Here is a 16405-nt window from a genome sequence, read left to right as displayed (position 1 = left end):
GGCTTGTGTTGTTTGATATCAACCTAATAATAACAAACTGTTGTTTTTTTGCAAACCATACCAGGACGCATACCTTGAGGTAAATATTAATTAGCCCAACACAGAAAAAATAGGTTCATTTAAAAAAGACATCATCGTTCATTAACCTCAAATCATCTAGTTTTTTATAGACTTATTGTAGGTACTTGAAAAATAAAAGTAATTACACTACATCACTGGACTACATACAGCATCAAAGGTTACATAATAAAAATATTCAACATATTCTAATTGACATTTTAACATTCCAGACGACCTAGGCCGCGCAGTGGAGGAGCTGGTCTCCGTCATGACGGAAGAGCCAGCCCAATCGCACGCACCGCCGCAGTACACCAACGGCAAGCCGGCCCAGGAGTGACCCAACGGTGCTCATCTTGGACGCTGTGACCGTCACGATCACTAGTGGTCAACATGGGCGCTAAAGGCGGCCAACGTGATCACTAATAATGGCCATGGTTATCAGTGATGATTACTATGGTCACCAGTAGCGACCACCATGGTGTCAGTGATGACTATCATGGTTTCGCTAATGATGACCATGGCCATCAGTGGTGATTACCATTGTCATCAGTGGTAACCAGGTCGCTAGACGATTCTGACAACACTGTCGACCGCTACAATGGTATTGCTTTAGAACAAACTTTTCCTTGTTATTTACTAAATGGTAGAAATCAATTACTAGGCAACATTGAGTTAATGTCATTAAAAATTCTACTAAACGATAATTATAAAATGCTAAATAATGGCGAAAGAACTTGCCCAGCATTTCGTTTGTTCAAATTTTATGAGATTATCTAACATAGTCGTGCATGTTAGTATCTCTAATTACTTAAGATCATATATGGCGAATTCAGAACTAATTAGAATCTTAAGTTCAACGCAAAAGTGTGCAAAGACATCGAAATACGTAACATAATTAATTGTTAAGCTAAAATGCTTTTTAATATATTCCATTACAGCTGGTATTCAGTTGTAAAAATTATGCTATGCTTTAAACTCGAAAGGAAAAGTTTGTTACACAATTTTCTACTAATTTTCGACTCATCACTAACAAGTGCACTGTACATTGACTGTCTTGGCTTAGATCGCTTGTTGACGTCACGGGTTTTGGGGGAATAGTCACATTATTTAAAATTATTTTTGAGGGTCCAAGACCCAAGTGAACCGCTTTAGGTGATAATATAGATAAAAATATCTTTATAGTATCACCTAAAGTCGCCACAATATGGTGTACCAAACCCTACTCATAAAAGTGGTTAAGTGATAATGTTTTTATTGAAATTACAGTTATATTATGCTATAACCACTGCGCTCGAGTGACGTGGTGTATATCCCAAATGGGAGTGACCATGTTTACAGTAAAATCTCGAAGCCGTACGTTGCCCGATTCAAATCCGTAAATCCTCTAATATAAAATCAAGAATTAATGACCATTTATGAAATTAGAGATAGTGACCACAAAAAATCGCTTTTCATGCCAGGTTATAAAAAAACTTAACCAAACACAAGACCATAGGCTGCTCTCAGCTATTTCACCAAAAATAGTCTAGTCAGCAAGCGACCTTATTATACATAAGCCCTAACATTCCAATTCCACGCTAACCGGGCTAACGAGGGGGCACTTAAAGAGTAGAAGCCTGTGAGGTGACGGCTGTGTGGGACTAACACAACACGCGACAGAGAGCTGGTTTGGCCTGATCCATAGTAAACTGCTCAATTTCCATCAAGTATTTTATCGAAAAAGGTAAAAAAAGTAAATAAGTATTACTCTTGTCTTAAATGTTTGAACAGTTTGTATGTAAAAGAATAATGGAAGAGTAATGTTCAAATGCTACCTTGCAACAGGGCGATCTACATTTCTTGGTAGTCAGCATGCTTCCTATGTAATTTAGTAAGATTTTCTACTATTTTATACTTTTCTGAATCTATACAAATATTTGCTATTCATATTGCTATAGTTATGTCATCCCAGCTCTACATTTAGTTCACATTAGCCGCGAGTTCGAACAAACGATGAACGTATGCAACGCTTATTGTATTAATAAGGGCATGCCATTGTTGCAGTACGTGTCGTGATTGAGTCGATCCGTCTCCTTCCATTCCCTATTTTTTCGTAGTATGGCAACCCTGACAGATTTTCTACTATTTACGTTTTTCCCCCCACGAACGGCGGTAGTGTTGCCAGAACGATGCCATCCAACGAAAAAGACAAAACGTAACGAGCATTTATAATTATATATATTTAACAAAACGTACCAAAATTGTCGATACTTAACTTTTTATCGTTTAAGTACATATCTTATTAGTACAATCTTCATTAATATCATATCACGACTTGTATACTTCCATATCATTTTGCTGTGTATAAAAGTACAGGCACGTGTAAAATATCACGTATTGTTTAACTGAGATGTAATCTTCAAAATGTTTCCTTAAGACAGCTTCCGCAGTGTGACCACATTTTCTGAAAGATTCTACCGTAGAATCAGTTAATAGACTAAGACTTCATTACATATGTAGATGAAATTAGATGTCATGTCATACATTATATATACAATATACTAAAATGGTAGTAATCGGTAAAGTCTGGTCACACTGAACAAAGAGCTTAGAGCTTTAAAATGGATCACAATGTGAGCGAGCTTTAATTACGAGACATTTTAACGCTGCAAAACTAAATTCGTACATCACCGGATATGGCCTACGTTTTAGTGGAAAATGTATCAGAGAACTCCGAACTTTGAAAAAATTATATGCCTATTAAAGGCGGTAGTTAATTGGATTCGTTAAACAGTTTTACGAGTAGCATAGTTGTAGCCAAATGAAATATAATCGAGCATGTTAACACGTGCATGTTTGTGTATGTTATAAACGAGTTATCGAAATTAAAATAATGTATTGTTAGAGATGAGAAAATAATCCTGTGCTTCGATGCAACGTAGTGACTGTATTGTTTCCTTCGCGACAACTTCGACTGTCTGAAATAGAAAGTGACTTACGCATCGATAACATTCAATCGATGTTCTGCATATCACGTGACATATCGATATTAAATCGAACTTGACAAAATCGGTGCCGGTTTTATTACAACCACCGTGTTTTTCGAGTTGACAATGGATATGTCGATACATGTTACCGATGCTAAAGTCACATATTATAGTGAACTCTTCTTAGTGATTATAAAAATGTATCCAATACTTTTTCACTAATACAAAACGTCACAATGACACGTTTTAGGATAATGTTGGGTGTGACGAATTTTTTATGTCCCATTCGTATATCGATATATAATGTGTCTAGTAAGATGCTGCCTACCTTTTTAGATAAGGATATATTCAAGAGATGACTTTTATACGAACGTTAAGTAAACCTGTTGAAGCTAACTTTATATTAAGAACTTCCTATCGTAACCATATCACTTTTATTTTCTTCGAGTCGATGTCTGAAATTTTGAATTTGGTAGAAATTTGTTTACTGTCTGGCAACATTCAAAATTTCACAACACCGGCTTTATATTAATTTGGCTAATTTTATATTTAAGTGGAAAGCACAATTTATGTTTATTTTAACGGAAATTCAACACTAATATATTGTTAATAATTTTATTTTGTTTATGTAGGCGCGTAGTTATTTTCTGTTTCAAAATTCATATAATTTTTAATATTGGCAATTTCGAATGTACTACTTCGAGCATTTATTTGTATATTTTACCGAGTTTATAATGTTTTTAGATATTAATTAAATCCAAATAAACATTCAGCATAGTAAAATTCTGGTGATTTTATTTATATTTGTACCTAACTCAAAAATTCTAAACGTTTTCAATATAATTTAAAGCACACACACACACACCATCACGCATTTATCCCCGAAGGGGTATGCAGAGGCGCAACCAGGGCACCCACTTTTCGTCAAGTGTGTTCCGTCCCATGATGTGATAGGGAGCGAGCCTATCGCCATATCGGGCACATATTCCAGATTCCGGGCTGATACTGAGCAGAAAATCCCACATATCATTTTGCCCGACCGGAGATTCGAACCCAGAACCTCTGAGCGCTGTCGAACTGCGCATGCAGTAAAACTACGCCACCGAGGCAGTCGGTATAACTTAAAGCGTATTTCAATAAATGCTCCCAATCTAAACTTCTATACATTTCCAAGAATTAACTAATTAGAATAACATTTGTAACCATGCCAAAAAAACTTTATTCCGATTGGTACATTTTCCTAACCGATCTCATGATGATTTCAATGGTTGTTATTGAGGTTGGATGGAAAATTATTTATTATGGAAGTTGTCAAGTGTGAGCTGATGACTCCTACATTTAATCAGCCTTTTGTTGAATACCTATTAAAGGAATTGGTAACCATATAATGAAAACAAATATATTGTATAAACATGTATTCAAGTTAACAAAGATAGTTAAAACTTAAAGATAAGTTATTTCAATTAATATTAATTAATAAGTATTCTATCAACCAATCATAAAATAGAGATAAGGTAAACAGCCTTATTGTTAACAGCATTTATTATTCAAGCATTATCACCTTGCTATGGCTATAAAACTTTATATTTAAGAAGTCAGGCAAAAAATAATAACATTCCAGACACCAGAAGTTTTTGCAAAAACCAATATAGTCAAAGTAAATTTAAAATAATAAGGGCATTTACCTTTTTGTACTACATGTGCTAATTGAAACTAAAGAAAACATCCCTACACATTTCTACCAATGCGTCCATAATAAAACTCATAAGAAAATGTAACTCTACCATAAGTGGTAGAAATAAATATCAATATATTTTGTTCTTTTTTTTCACTCCCTGGTGTAATTTGAATCTGCTGCATATATAAAATAGGAACTTATAGTGTTTTCATTCTCATATAATTTACTATAAAATATACTACAACCTTTAGGGTTCCTTTCTTTAGAACTTGCCGATAGTGACACCAAATATTTCATCCAATACTTCAATGTTGTTAATAAGTAAATATTTTAATCCATACTATTTAACCTAAAAATTTCTTCACAATACATTGTTTTTTTATAAATCTATGTAAAAAAAATAATGCAACTCACTGCATAAATACTAGGTGTAGTTGGGACAGTTTACCAAATAAAAAAAAAAACAAGAAAATTTATAAAATACACAGTCAAGGTTTAAAACTCTAGATAGCATAGCATATTGTTTTATTTACCTGGCAACCCTATCTGCAAGTTCTATTACCTAATACATAGTTTTATAAGTACTTACATTAGTATATTATTTCAATTTAAACTATATAATATAATTTTCTGACCGATAAAAATGCAGGAACAAATAAAATATTATATTATTGAACAGCTTTAATAGCCAGACAATTGCTATTTTGGAAGAAAATAATATCTCATTAGCAATTATATATCTTGGGTCTTAGCAATAAATATCAAGTTGTGATTAAAACCCATATAATCATTTTATCTCCAATGCATATTTGACAAGAAAAGCAACAAAATGAGATAAGGCTTCTAGATTAATTATATTTATTGATTAGGAAAACTATCATAGGATTTTCAGACCTTACATAAAACAGGCCTCATATTTAGGATACATAACAATACATGAATCATACTTTCATAGATATCTTCATCTAAATAATAAATTGTTTTTGGTAGCCAAAGTTAACAATGGATCTTATCAGACTTCCGTATAAGAATAATTTACATATTTTAGAACCTTTAGTTGATATTTATTTAATAACATTACCATGGTGTTAACCATAAATCAAGGTTTTCTGTGTAGTACCATGGAACTTAATGCAAGGTTTTTACTTCTCAATCCACTGTTTGGAGATTGAATTGAAAGGAAAAGGCACTTCTTTATTCATAAAACATGACTCAAATAATCTTGTGAGAAGAGTGAATAAGATCCAATTTAACTTTGAAATAGGCACATTTTAAGTGTTAAAGGCACTAATACAATAAATAATTTAATTACGTCACATAAAGAATATCTCTACATTAAGTAGGCATTCACCTAAATGTGACAATTTATTTCGTTACTAATATAATAACACAATAATTATAGACTCTTAAATGCATAAAAGCCGCCACATTTTACGTCAACACTTATAAATGTTGCTGATAGAACACTGAACCATAATTCAGACTACAAAAGTATTTATAAGTTTGCTGTTAATTTGTGTTTGTTCATAATTGATATCTCCAAGCCTATGTCATACATCTTTCCTATTTTCAAAATACCAATATAAAAAAACACATCCTAAGGCATTATCTTTCAAAAACAATTATGCAATATTGTATCATGTTTTCATCATCTTTAAATTGACACTTGCACATAAATCAATAATGTAACCACCAATTATTGCTCTTCACCAATTAGGTAATAACTTATATTGGGCAATCAATGAAAATATCTCACAGCAGTATCCTTATGTAAATAGAAATTACCATAGAAGCACCATAATCTGTCAAAACATCTTATTACCTTGATGTTATATTGCTATGGAATATTTCACCATATTACCATGTTTGAACACATCCTTGAATTGCCAGAAATCCCCAATGAATCAACCTAAATAAATAATCAGGGACCTTCTTCTACTCTTTGTTATCTTGGGTTTAGGGATTCAAGGCAATTTTGTCTAGAAACAGTACTTCTACCTTTGCAATACGGTAATACTAAATTTAGACATAGAGACACTGTCTCACAGTTTTATATTAAGGCATATTATGCATTATTCTTATGAAATTGGAATTTACAATACTCAATAACTATAGAAACAATATTTTATCAGCAACATCACCAAATCTAGTCTCAAACCGCCACAGCCGAGCTGGTGTTTGTATCCAATCCATTCACAGGAGTTGGAATGTCAGTTCTCGGTCTCCGGAACAGCAGGACATGAGGCTCAGGATTGTGTACCATGAAATGTAACCAACCTGGACTCTGCTGCACTCCGAGGTTGCGCCACTCTGTTTCCGTCATCAAGTGGGATTTTGGGACAAGACGGGCGATATCTGGTGGTAGGATGACATGCCTGAAAATTATAGAATAGGTTATTAAATATGTAAATACATGAAAAACTAACATATCAGTTTTTTTTTACCTTGGGTAAGTGACTTGTTTGCTGTTTCATTTATTTGAATAAAAATATGTATTAAAAGAAAAAAAATATCTTTGATTAATAATTATCTACACCTTAGCTTTACTTTATTTAGGTTAATTAGGCAACTTGCATGATAAAATTTAAAACAAATTTAGTGTAATAATGCTTAGTGTAGGGGAATTGTGATAATAAAAATACATTAGAATATATTATGCATTTCATAATCCAGACATTCAAACATGCATCATGTCACCTTAAGCAATGTATGATAAAATTATTTTTACCATTTAACCAGACTATTCATGAATGTCCACATAACCTGGCCGTCATAATATCATTGTAAAAAATATTATATTATTTAATGTATTTTGATAACGAATTTACAAAATTACACGTTCTATTAGTGTAACCATATTGGATCATGTAACTACTTCAAAATAACGTTCAAAATATAAAATAGTTAGTTTACACGGCGTGGTAACACACATGTGCAGTCGAAATAAGATTAATAAGTTTCTTGAAACAGAAAAACATAAGAAATGTTACAAAATGCGCCAGAATTACATCAACTTTACCTGTATTCGTATACGTCATCGGTGTACCTTTCTGAATACTGAATTTGGTCCACAGGCATGTTGGCTCACTCAACTACTAATTAAGTAGTGTTATCAGACAAAAATCACAAAAAAGTCAGGGAAAATTTCAGGTAGATTAATTTCTTTCACACAATCTGTCTGACGAATAGCCGAAAACCGAAGGAAAATCAAATTTTCACATTGACAGCTGTTATAACGACATGCGTTTGGAAACTGGTGTTTTAAAAAAGTAATGCTTATTTTAGATTTTTGAGCATAATTTTTAATTCGATGTGTCGAAGTTACCTGTTTTTAAATAAATTAATTATGTCCTATTATTATACTAGTAAATTCTATTTCTTAACATGCAATTACAAACCGAATATATAATAATAATAATGTAAAATTTTTGAGGCTTACAAAATTATGAAAAGTACTTTAGACTGTACGTAGTACATGACCATATTTTTTGTATTTAATTCAGTACATAGTGTTTCATAACTAACATTTTGCCGCGCAACGCCATGCTGCTCGAACTATTGTAGTAAATCGAAATACTTCGAATGTAGTATTTGAACGTTTCCAAATTTGGAGGGAAAACAAGTGAAATGAATACGTTCCTTTTTAAGCAGTACGTCTTATTATAAATTGTTTATTATACTTCTACTAACTTATTTTTTAATTTTTTAATAACGGTTTTGTATGTATTTCATAAAAATTTCAACCGTTACTTATATGACACTGTACGCTAGCGTAGTTGCAGGCAAAGGCACAAATCTTTTTTTGTTTTCTTTGGATCGTCTATCAGCAATAATATCATAACTACAATGCCACCGAATACAATGTACGATACTACGTTATCATGCTACCGCACTACCCTACTAGTCCTGCTACAGGGCTACCACGCTACCCGGTTACCGTTCTAATGCTAGCATATTGTCTTGCTACTAAAACACTGTGTTGCCATTCTGTCGAGCTGATGTGATGCCATGCTAGCTCGGAGGAGGTCGAAGGCTGGAGACCAGAAGACAGAAGTTCATCAAAGGACAGCACATCAGGAGGCCATGCGTCTGACGCCGTGCCTCCAGTGTCCGATGAATTTTAAAGTTTTCTGGAGTATGCTGACAGGAAACAAACATAGTATGGTGTAAAATTAAGTCAGGTATAAAGTAAACAACGGCTAAAGGCCCAAATATTTATCGAAGAAGTCATCTCGCGAAAGGAAAGAATCTACCGAAAGGTTCAGGGTCAAGCACGTTCAGCTCCCTCCCCAATTCAGATTAAGAGTGACCAGTGAATTGGAAAGTTTTATAATAATTAATTAATAAAAGAGGAATGAAAATAGAATTTAAATTTTGTTAGGCTTACGTAGGGTGGCTCGAGTTGGCGCCTAGGCCGAAATGTTCTTTTCGCAAGACTTTTCCGAAATCTCTTTAATTTTATATATGAATAAACATAATGAATTACATGAGGTACAATATTTCTCACTGCTTCAATGGCGTAGTTGTATTGCGCTGTATGAGACCGTTCTATAGTCCCGGGTTTAAATCTCGGGTCGGGCAAACAGAGATTGGGTTTTTCTCCTGAATATCAGACCGGAGCCTGGAATTTGTTGTCCGATATGGCGATAGGCTCGCCCTCTATCACATCATGGGACAGAACACATAGGCGGAAAGTGGATGCTCTGGGTGCACCTCTGCCTAGCCCTTCGGGGATAAAGGCGTGAGATATGTATAATTAAATCATTATATAAGTACTAAGACGTAAGTTCGTCACACTACACTCAAGTTATTTTCCTTGAATTATTTATTATAAATACCTGTCAACTATTTATACGAACTGTTGCGCAAATAGGGAGGGCGATACAAATATCCGATTACATATTATGTAGTTAACCGTCGGTTGTGGAGACGCGGCATTATCCAATCATGGCGACCCCAAACAGGCAATTCAATAGCAAACCCCACACTTGTGTTGTGACCATACTTGAGTATCATTGAGGGATTTCTGGACGAGACAATGCATGTTAAAAGTACGAAAATCGCACTAGATGGTATACTCTCGTTGTTTTGACAACGCTTTATAGAAACATAATACTAATATAAAATGAGGAATTTTGTTTCAATTACATGAAATTGATTCAAAGGAAATGAGATGTTTCAAAAAAATATGTGCATTCCTTGCACATCTCTGGACTTGGATAATTAACTCGTGACTGTCTTCTCCTAATATTACGCTTGTCAATACTCTCTAATTATATTCCCTACTCTGCAATACTCGGCTCAGCCGGAATATAAGCTCAAAACCTCTTCATCTTTCTCATGCTACATAGTCCTGAGTAGTGTTAAATTTTCCCAAACCGCTAGTCACAACAGAAAGGCACGTAACGAACGGTGCCAGTGCAACAACAAGACAGTTAGTCGTCCCAGTCCTGCAACAGCCGGCAGTCATGACACACATCACGCTAGAGTTCCTGCAAGGATTCCTCCGAGAAGAACATCCTGATGTTATACTACAGAGTTTTGAGGTAAGAGATGGTATAGGTTAACAACATCATGTTGATAGAAGCATTCCTGAAGTACTGAAGATTAAATGTATGCTCTATGCAACTAAATAATGCGTGGTCATAAACGGTTGGTTCTAAGTTCAATAAAAGTCAGAAACTTTTTGAGTGAGTGTTAAGTATTCATATATGCTACCTCATAATTCTTCTCTATTTGAAATCATTTGTACCAAAATACTGTGTTATTTGTGGGCACTAGCTACTGTCACGTTCTAAAATTCAGATATATACTTGTAATATATGACGATGATTTTCACTAACCAAATCCATTTATTCTCACCAGGGTGCACCAGGCTCCAAAAGAGGCGACAATTACACCTCAATGGTATACCGTATTACTCTCAAAGGTATTCAGAAATCCCAAACAGACGATTCCGAATCAGAAATACCATGGGAAGGGTCCATAATATACAAATGCCTGCCAGAAAACGTGGTGATGAGAGAAGCTTTCAAAAGCGATGAGCTTTTCTGCAACGAAGTGGCATTTTACAACAAGATTTGGCCGACGTTGGCTAACTTTCAGTCCCAGTGGGGGAGTGTGAAAGACCCCTTTAATTCTATACCAAAATGCTACCTTGCGAGGAACGACTGCGTGGTCCTCAAAGATTTGAAGCAATATGGGTTCGTAATGCCAGATAGGAAGCAAGGATTGACTATTGAACAGACTTATGTAGTGCTCAAAAATCTGGCGCATTTCCACGCCCTGTCCCTGGCCATGAAGTGTCACAGCCCTGATGAGTTTTACGAGCTGCTGAACTCGAAAGATGGAATTTCAGAAGGTATGTGTTTAGTTTAATTTAAATACTTATGTATAGAATAACACATGTGTAAGTGGTACCAGGAGTCAACGACGTGATATCTGACGTAAATGGCAGCAGTATTAAGACCAGTAAATCTGTTACACATTATCTTCATCAAACCAAATTCTATTTGAGTGTAAAGGAAAGGAACGAACCTTCGTTGAACGAAACGTTTGTACCTACAAACGTTGTTTATTTATCATCATCAATGAAATTAGACCCTCCGTACTATCTATCACATATAACTATAAATTCTGTTGCTAATAAGAAGTAACAGGGACATACTAAAGATTATTAATGTCAGGTTGGTAAGCATCCCACGTAATTAATTTAATATTTTCCCTTTTGCAGTATTTTTCTTATCCGAAAACGATGATTACTACAAAGAGTACTATCGAGAAGCGATCCACAACGCAATCGCTATGGTAGAGGAAGAGCTTCAAGATTCAGAAGATAAGGAGCTATATCTGGAGAAGTTCAAAGAGTTCTGCAGCGAAGACACTTTCTTCAAGAATATGGTAGATCTGGTAGCGCCGAGTGAACCATTGGCGGTCATCTGTCATGGCGACTGTTGGACAAATAACTTCTTATTTCGTAGTGTCGATGGCGCTATTTCTGAGGTAGGTAATAAAAAAATTGTAACAAATACCAAATATAAACACAAATAATTTTAATGGCACAGAGTCAAAGTAGGTATATATACCTACTTTGACTCTACATCTTATATAACTTATAAGTTATATTTATTATTTATCTCGTGATAAATAATAAATATAACTTATAAGTTATATTTATTATTTATCACGAGATACCCAAAATCACTCATTAAAACTTATATCAATAAGACTAAATCCTAATAATAATACCAGCTCTGTACTTTCTCCCATCTTTTCTCCACCGTAAAGCGCGCGATTATTGTTTGATACAAACATATCTTTAAAACGTCAGAGATACATTGTGTCTTGGACCTGCAGATATCCGTTTCGATAGAATATTTTATTCTCAACTAGGCATTCGTGCACTACAACTTACAGAACTGTTTATATAGACAAGGTCTTGGCTAAGGCTAACGCTTCTTCCAGATGTACCTGGTAGATTTCCAGCTAGTCCGCTACGCCTCCCCAGCGTTGGACTTGGCGTACATAATGTACCTCTGCCTGGAGAGGTGGCAGAGGGTGGAGCACCTCACACCCCTCCTCCGCCACTACACGGCAGAACTGCATCAACGGCTGCTGGAGCTCAGCGATGATGACTCGCTGTTCTGCGGCGCTCCTAACGAGGAAGCTTTGTATGAACTGTGAGTATATTTTTGTAATTAAAGCTGTTAAAATAATTAAATTATCGACAACGTAGGATAATTGTTTTTATACTGCCGAATAAAACGACCAAGTTGCTCGTTTTATTGTTGTCCATTAACAGTAGGGAAGCAGAATTATAGACTACAAGCATTGAGCCGCAGCCTAGACCTCGATATTAGTTCCGGCTGTGTGAGATTTTAAAATTCCTTCCCTTTGTTCTCATCCTGTACCCATGACGAAGCATTTATTACCCACTTACTTATCTTATATGTAAATTTTAATTATATGTTGGTGTGCCTAAATAAATAATAAATATATTTGCAGGTTGTTAAAAGAGTTCAAAGAGAAAAGTCGTTTCGGGCTCGGCATAGCTCTAGACATGTACCCTATAATGAAGTGTGAAAGCAACGAGGCGCCAAATTTGTATCAATCCAAGGTAAATTTACCTTTAACAATAATTTTGTCGTGCATTACTTTGATTGCCGGGTGGTAATGCGTGTACACTACACCACTCTGAAGTTTTAGGTGTTACGTAGTATATTAATTACTCTATGGTTCTGGGTTAAAATCCCTTGTCGGGCAATCTGATATTGGGTTCCTCTGCTCAGTACAGCTCGGAGTCCGAAAGGACATTGTTCTGTGCCCATACATAATTCGCCCTGGAACCAACAGCAATGGAAAAATGTTTGTAATATTTAGAATCATTAATAAATTCTCATGACATATTATTTATCACACGGACAAGCTGGGGTATCGCATTAATCCAAAAAAACGATGAGATTTTGAGGTTATAATTGATAGTAAACATTGAAAGCTTTTCAATGTTCAAGATAGATTTATAGTCCTATCATTTACGCTTTAAATATGCTTTTTATTGATATAATTACCTATCTAATATATATAAGCCCTAAAGATTCATCACTATGTAGGTATCTGATTAAATCAGGCTATTTTAAGACTTGATTCATATATTTTTTTATAAGTAATAAGGTACCTAACTATGTAGTTATAGTATTTATATCCTCTAAGAGTACCTTTCAGATTTTATGTATTTTCTATATATACGTACATATTCCCCGAAGAGACAGACAGAGGCGCACTGTTGAGCATTCACGCTTCATCAGAAGCATGGCATATTTAACACACTTTTGGTAGACTCTCAGGGCATGTAGGATTAAATTAAACAAATAAAAAAAAAAATTCAGTTCATATTATTTATTTCCTCATCACCTACATTGTTTTATAAAATATCTGAGTATTGTGCAGGAGGGTTGTTGTTATGGTATAATTTATCAATTCAGTTTTGCCAAACACCATATTAGTTAAATTAATATAATCTTTCATTATATGTACCTCCAATGGTGCAAGTCTTTCTAAAATGATATTTCTGCTATAAACATGATGTGGAGTATTTGTCGTTAATGGAATTATTTGATGTGAGCGAGTCTGGAGTTCCAACATTCTAGTACAGAGCACGCAGCTTTTACTAACATTGTTACAGCTGAAGTATGTATAGGCTTTGGGCCGTGTTCCAACATGCTGTACATATAAGATCAAGGGCTACAACCTGAAAGAAAAAACAAACAAACACATTATGCTCAAATTAGAATGGCAATATATTAATATTGTGTCACACGGAAAGCAGATTTATGTATTCAAATCTTCCAGCTGAATTAAATGTAAAAAACCTTCAAGCATATGACACACATTTTTTAAACAACAATATAATTGCTAGTTTGCTCTTAAGTTGCCACAGCCACATGCTAAAGTGTGTAGTAGGTAGTATACAGACTCTGTTCGCTGTCTCCACGCAGTTACCAAGAACAGGAACTGAGGAGCGAACTAGAAGTTTGGTGGCAGTTAAACTTGTACGATTAAAGAAAAATGTGCTTACCAAACGAGGCGCTGTCCATTGTTGTATACAATGGCGAATCTGCTCGTTCTCCAACACCATGGACCCACCAGCAGAGCCACAATTAATGCAAAAAGCAATTTCCATTTCGTATCCGTTATCAATGCCAGGTAAATTGTTACATCAGTTCACAAAGTCCAGAAATCACAGCCAGTGTATGTCGATATCGTAATCAATCGCACAGAGTCTTTATAATAGCCGAATCGTCAATGATATAGTAATACTCAGAGAATTATAATATATTATATTATATGGAAAGTGAGAGTCTAGTTTATTTGTCTCTGATGAGTGAAGTGTAAGTGACATTAAATTGAATTGAAAAATGAAGTAAGAATTAGGGATACTACTCGATTAGATTCTGGATCGATTATATCGATCATTTATACAAAAATCGATTTTATTCAACATAGGATTATTTTATTCGGAAAAATATTTAGCGGGACCCCTATCCCGGAAAATCTTTCACACGGGCGGATCCGATAGTAATTTAATATGGAGAGAGTTTGAGGCCCCCGGATGGAGGGAGAGAGAAGAACGCTACTTTTTATATGTATAATTCATAAATATTTTGTACGACAGAAAAATAAATGTTCGCATAATATGGTATGCTCTGCTATCTGTACGAAGCCAGGGCGGGTCGCTAATATAGAATCTAAATAAACAAAGTAAATCAATATGAATTAAAAACTAAAAAAAAAAACTTTTTTCATAGACGACTTGATCTATAATCAATTTAGTCCTAAAACTAACTACTTATTTATTTGAGACGCATCCACTGCTCCACAAATCGAATATATTAAAATGTATCAATAATTATTAATTATCGGTAATTATATTTATCGTTTTGTCGAACCGGTACATCTCTATACACAATCAGTTGTAAACATGTCGGCGACTTTGACTTTAAGTCGTTACAGTACTTTTATATATTTATTTTGGATGTAGCAGCTTGTCCGTTTTATACACATATTTGCAAATAATATAAAAAAATACATAAATAATTATGGTGCTAGTCACACCTTTGTTGGTTCTGGGGCCGTTTTCGACAATGTCCTTTGTGCCCGATATGGCGATAGACTCGTCCCTACACCATGGGACGAAATACAGGCCAAAAGTGGACGCACTTGCCTGCCCCTTCATTGACAAACTCGTTTATTTTCAATGATGGTCACTAAAGGAGATTTTTAGTTTGCTGAAAATTTAAATAACTTATTTTGGCAGTTCCATAAATCTACATGAGATGGCTAAAAAAAGAGCCCAGAGTCTCCTTCTGTCTTTCATACAGTGCTCTTTGCTAAAAAATACATCATAAACAGGACAACGAATCAACATCAAGCATTCAGCCAGTGTGGACGTCCAATGCAGCGTGTCGGAGGAAAATGACAGAGTTAGTTCGAGAACTAGTGGACGAAGGCGCTATATGAACACAATTTACGATTAAGACCCTCCTCCGAGCAAACGGCCGTGAGCAATCCTTCCATACATTTTCTGTGCACGACTTACAGCCGGAATTTGCAATGATTTACGAATAATTTAACTAAAAATAAATGATTGATCTTTTTGAAAATGTTAAACTACCAAAATATTCGTTATTAATTGGCCCATTTAATAGTGTTGGTTGCAAATTAAAATAATGAATACTTTAGGAGATACAAGGAATCAAATATTTAAGTGGCATGTTTATTGTGACATTAATAACATAATATTGACATTATTTTTCTTTTTAACTACCAGAGTTAAGATAACATATTGTAGAAATATGTGGTTTCATTTTTTTCCATTTTATAAATTTCGAATAGATCTAAAAATTCGTTTACCTAAAGCGACGACTACAACTGGGGCCTTATTCTCTATCCCGCACGTTATTTTAACCGTGCGTAACGAGCACGTAACACAACGCGTCATGTTTAGGACTATAGATATTTGACTTACAGAATACCATTCCACGCACATTTCTCGGAGATAACATGACACGGCCGCGTTACGAGTTTACACTATCATACAGAATAAGGGCCCTGGGAAAGATTTATAGGATTGTATATTTGTGATATTCATTGAATTTGAGATTTATAATATTTTAATTAAATATCTGTGTGTTGCAACTGTTAT

At 34.7% G+C, this 16405-nt stretch overlaps 3 protein-coding genes across 4 annotated transcripts in view; 2 read left to right on the top strand and 1 right to left on the bottom strand.

The window, feature by feature from the left end:
- LOC115444348 (dystrophin, isoforms A/C/F/G/H) overlaps positions 1-3809 on the top strand; it is a 530370-nt gene extending 526561 nt beyond the window's left edge. For both annotated transcript variants that reach the window (XM_037447494.1, XM_037447493.1), the window contains one exon: positions 291-3809. In XM_037447494.1, the coding sequence (XP_037303391.1) occupies positions 291-397 (107 nt within the window). In that variant the 3' untranslated portion in view covers positions 398-3809. The remainder of the gene's footprint in view (positions 1-290) is intronic.
- Positions 3810-4426: 617 nt separating this feature from the next.
- On the bottom strand, positions 4427-7970 carry LOC115444336 (cyclin-dependent kinases regulatory subunit). The gene is made up of 2 exons (XM_030170086.2): positions 7724-7970; positions 4427-7079 (listed from the first exon to the last, which is right to left on the bottom strand). The coding sequence occupies exons 1-2, from the start codon at positions 7780-7782 to the stop codon at positions 6857-6859; spliced, it is 282 nt and encodes a 93-aa protein (XP_030025946.1). The 5' UTR covers positions 7783-7970; the 3' UTR covers positions 4427-6856.
- Positions 7971-10045: 2075 nt separating this feature from the next.
- LOC115444335 lies at positions 10046-16196 on the top strand. Its single transcript, XM_030170085.2, has 6 exons — positions 10046-10250; positions 10570-11065; positions 11438-11706; positions 12169-12383; positions 12709-12820; positions 15613-16196. Exons 1-6 carry the CDS (start codon positions 10173-10175, stop codon positions 15718-15720), a joined length of 1278 nt encoding a protein of 425 aa, XP_030025945.1. The 5' UTR covers positions 10046-10172; the 3' UTR covers positions 15721-16196.
- The last annotated feature ends 209 nt before the right edge of the window (positions 16197-16405 follow it).

The sequence above is a fragment of the Manduca sexta genome, chromosome 6 (genome assembly GCF_014839805.1).
Source record: "Manduca sexta isolate Smith_Timp_Sample1 chromosome 6, JHU_Msex_v1.0, whole genome shotgun sequence".
Lineage (NCBI taxonomy): Eukaryota > Metazoa > Arthropoda > Insecta > Lepidoptera > Sphingidae > Manduca > Manduca sexta.
The sequence above is the reverse complement of the archived record's forward strand: the minus strand, read 5'-3'. Positions and strand labels throughout refer to the sequence as shown.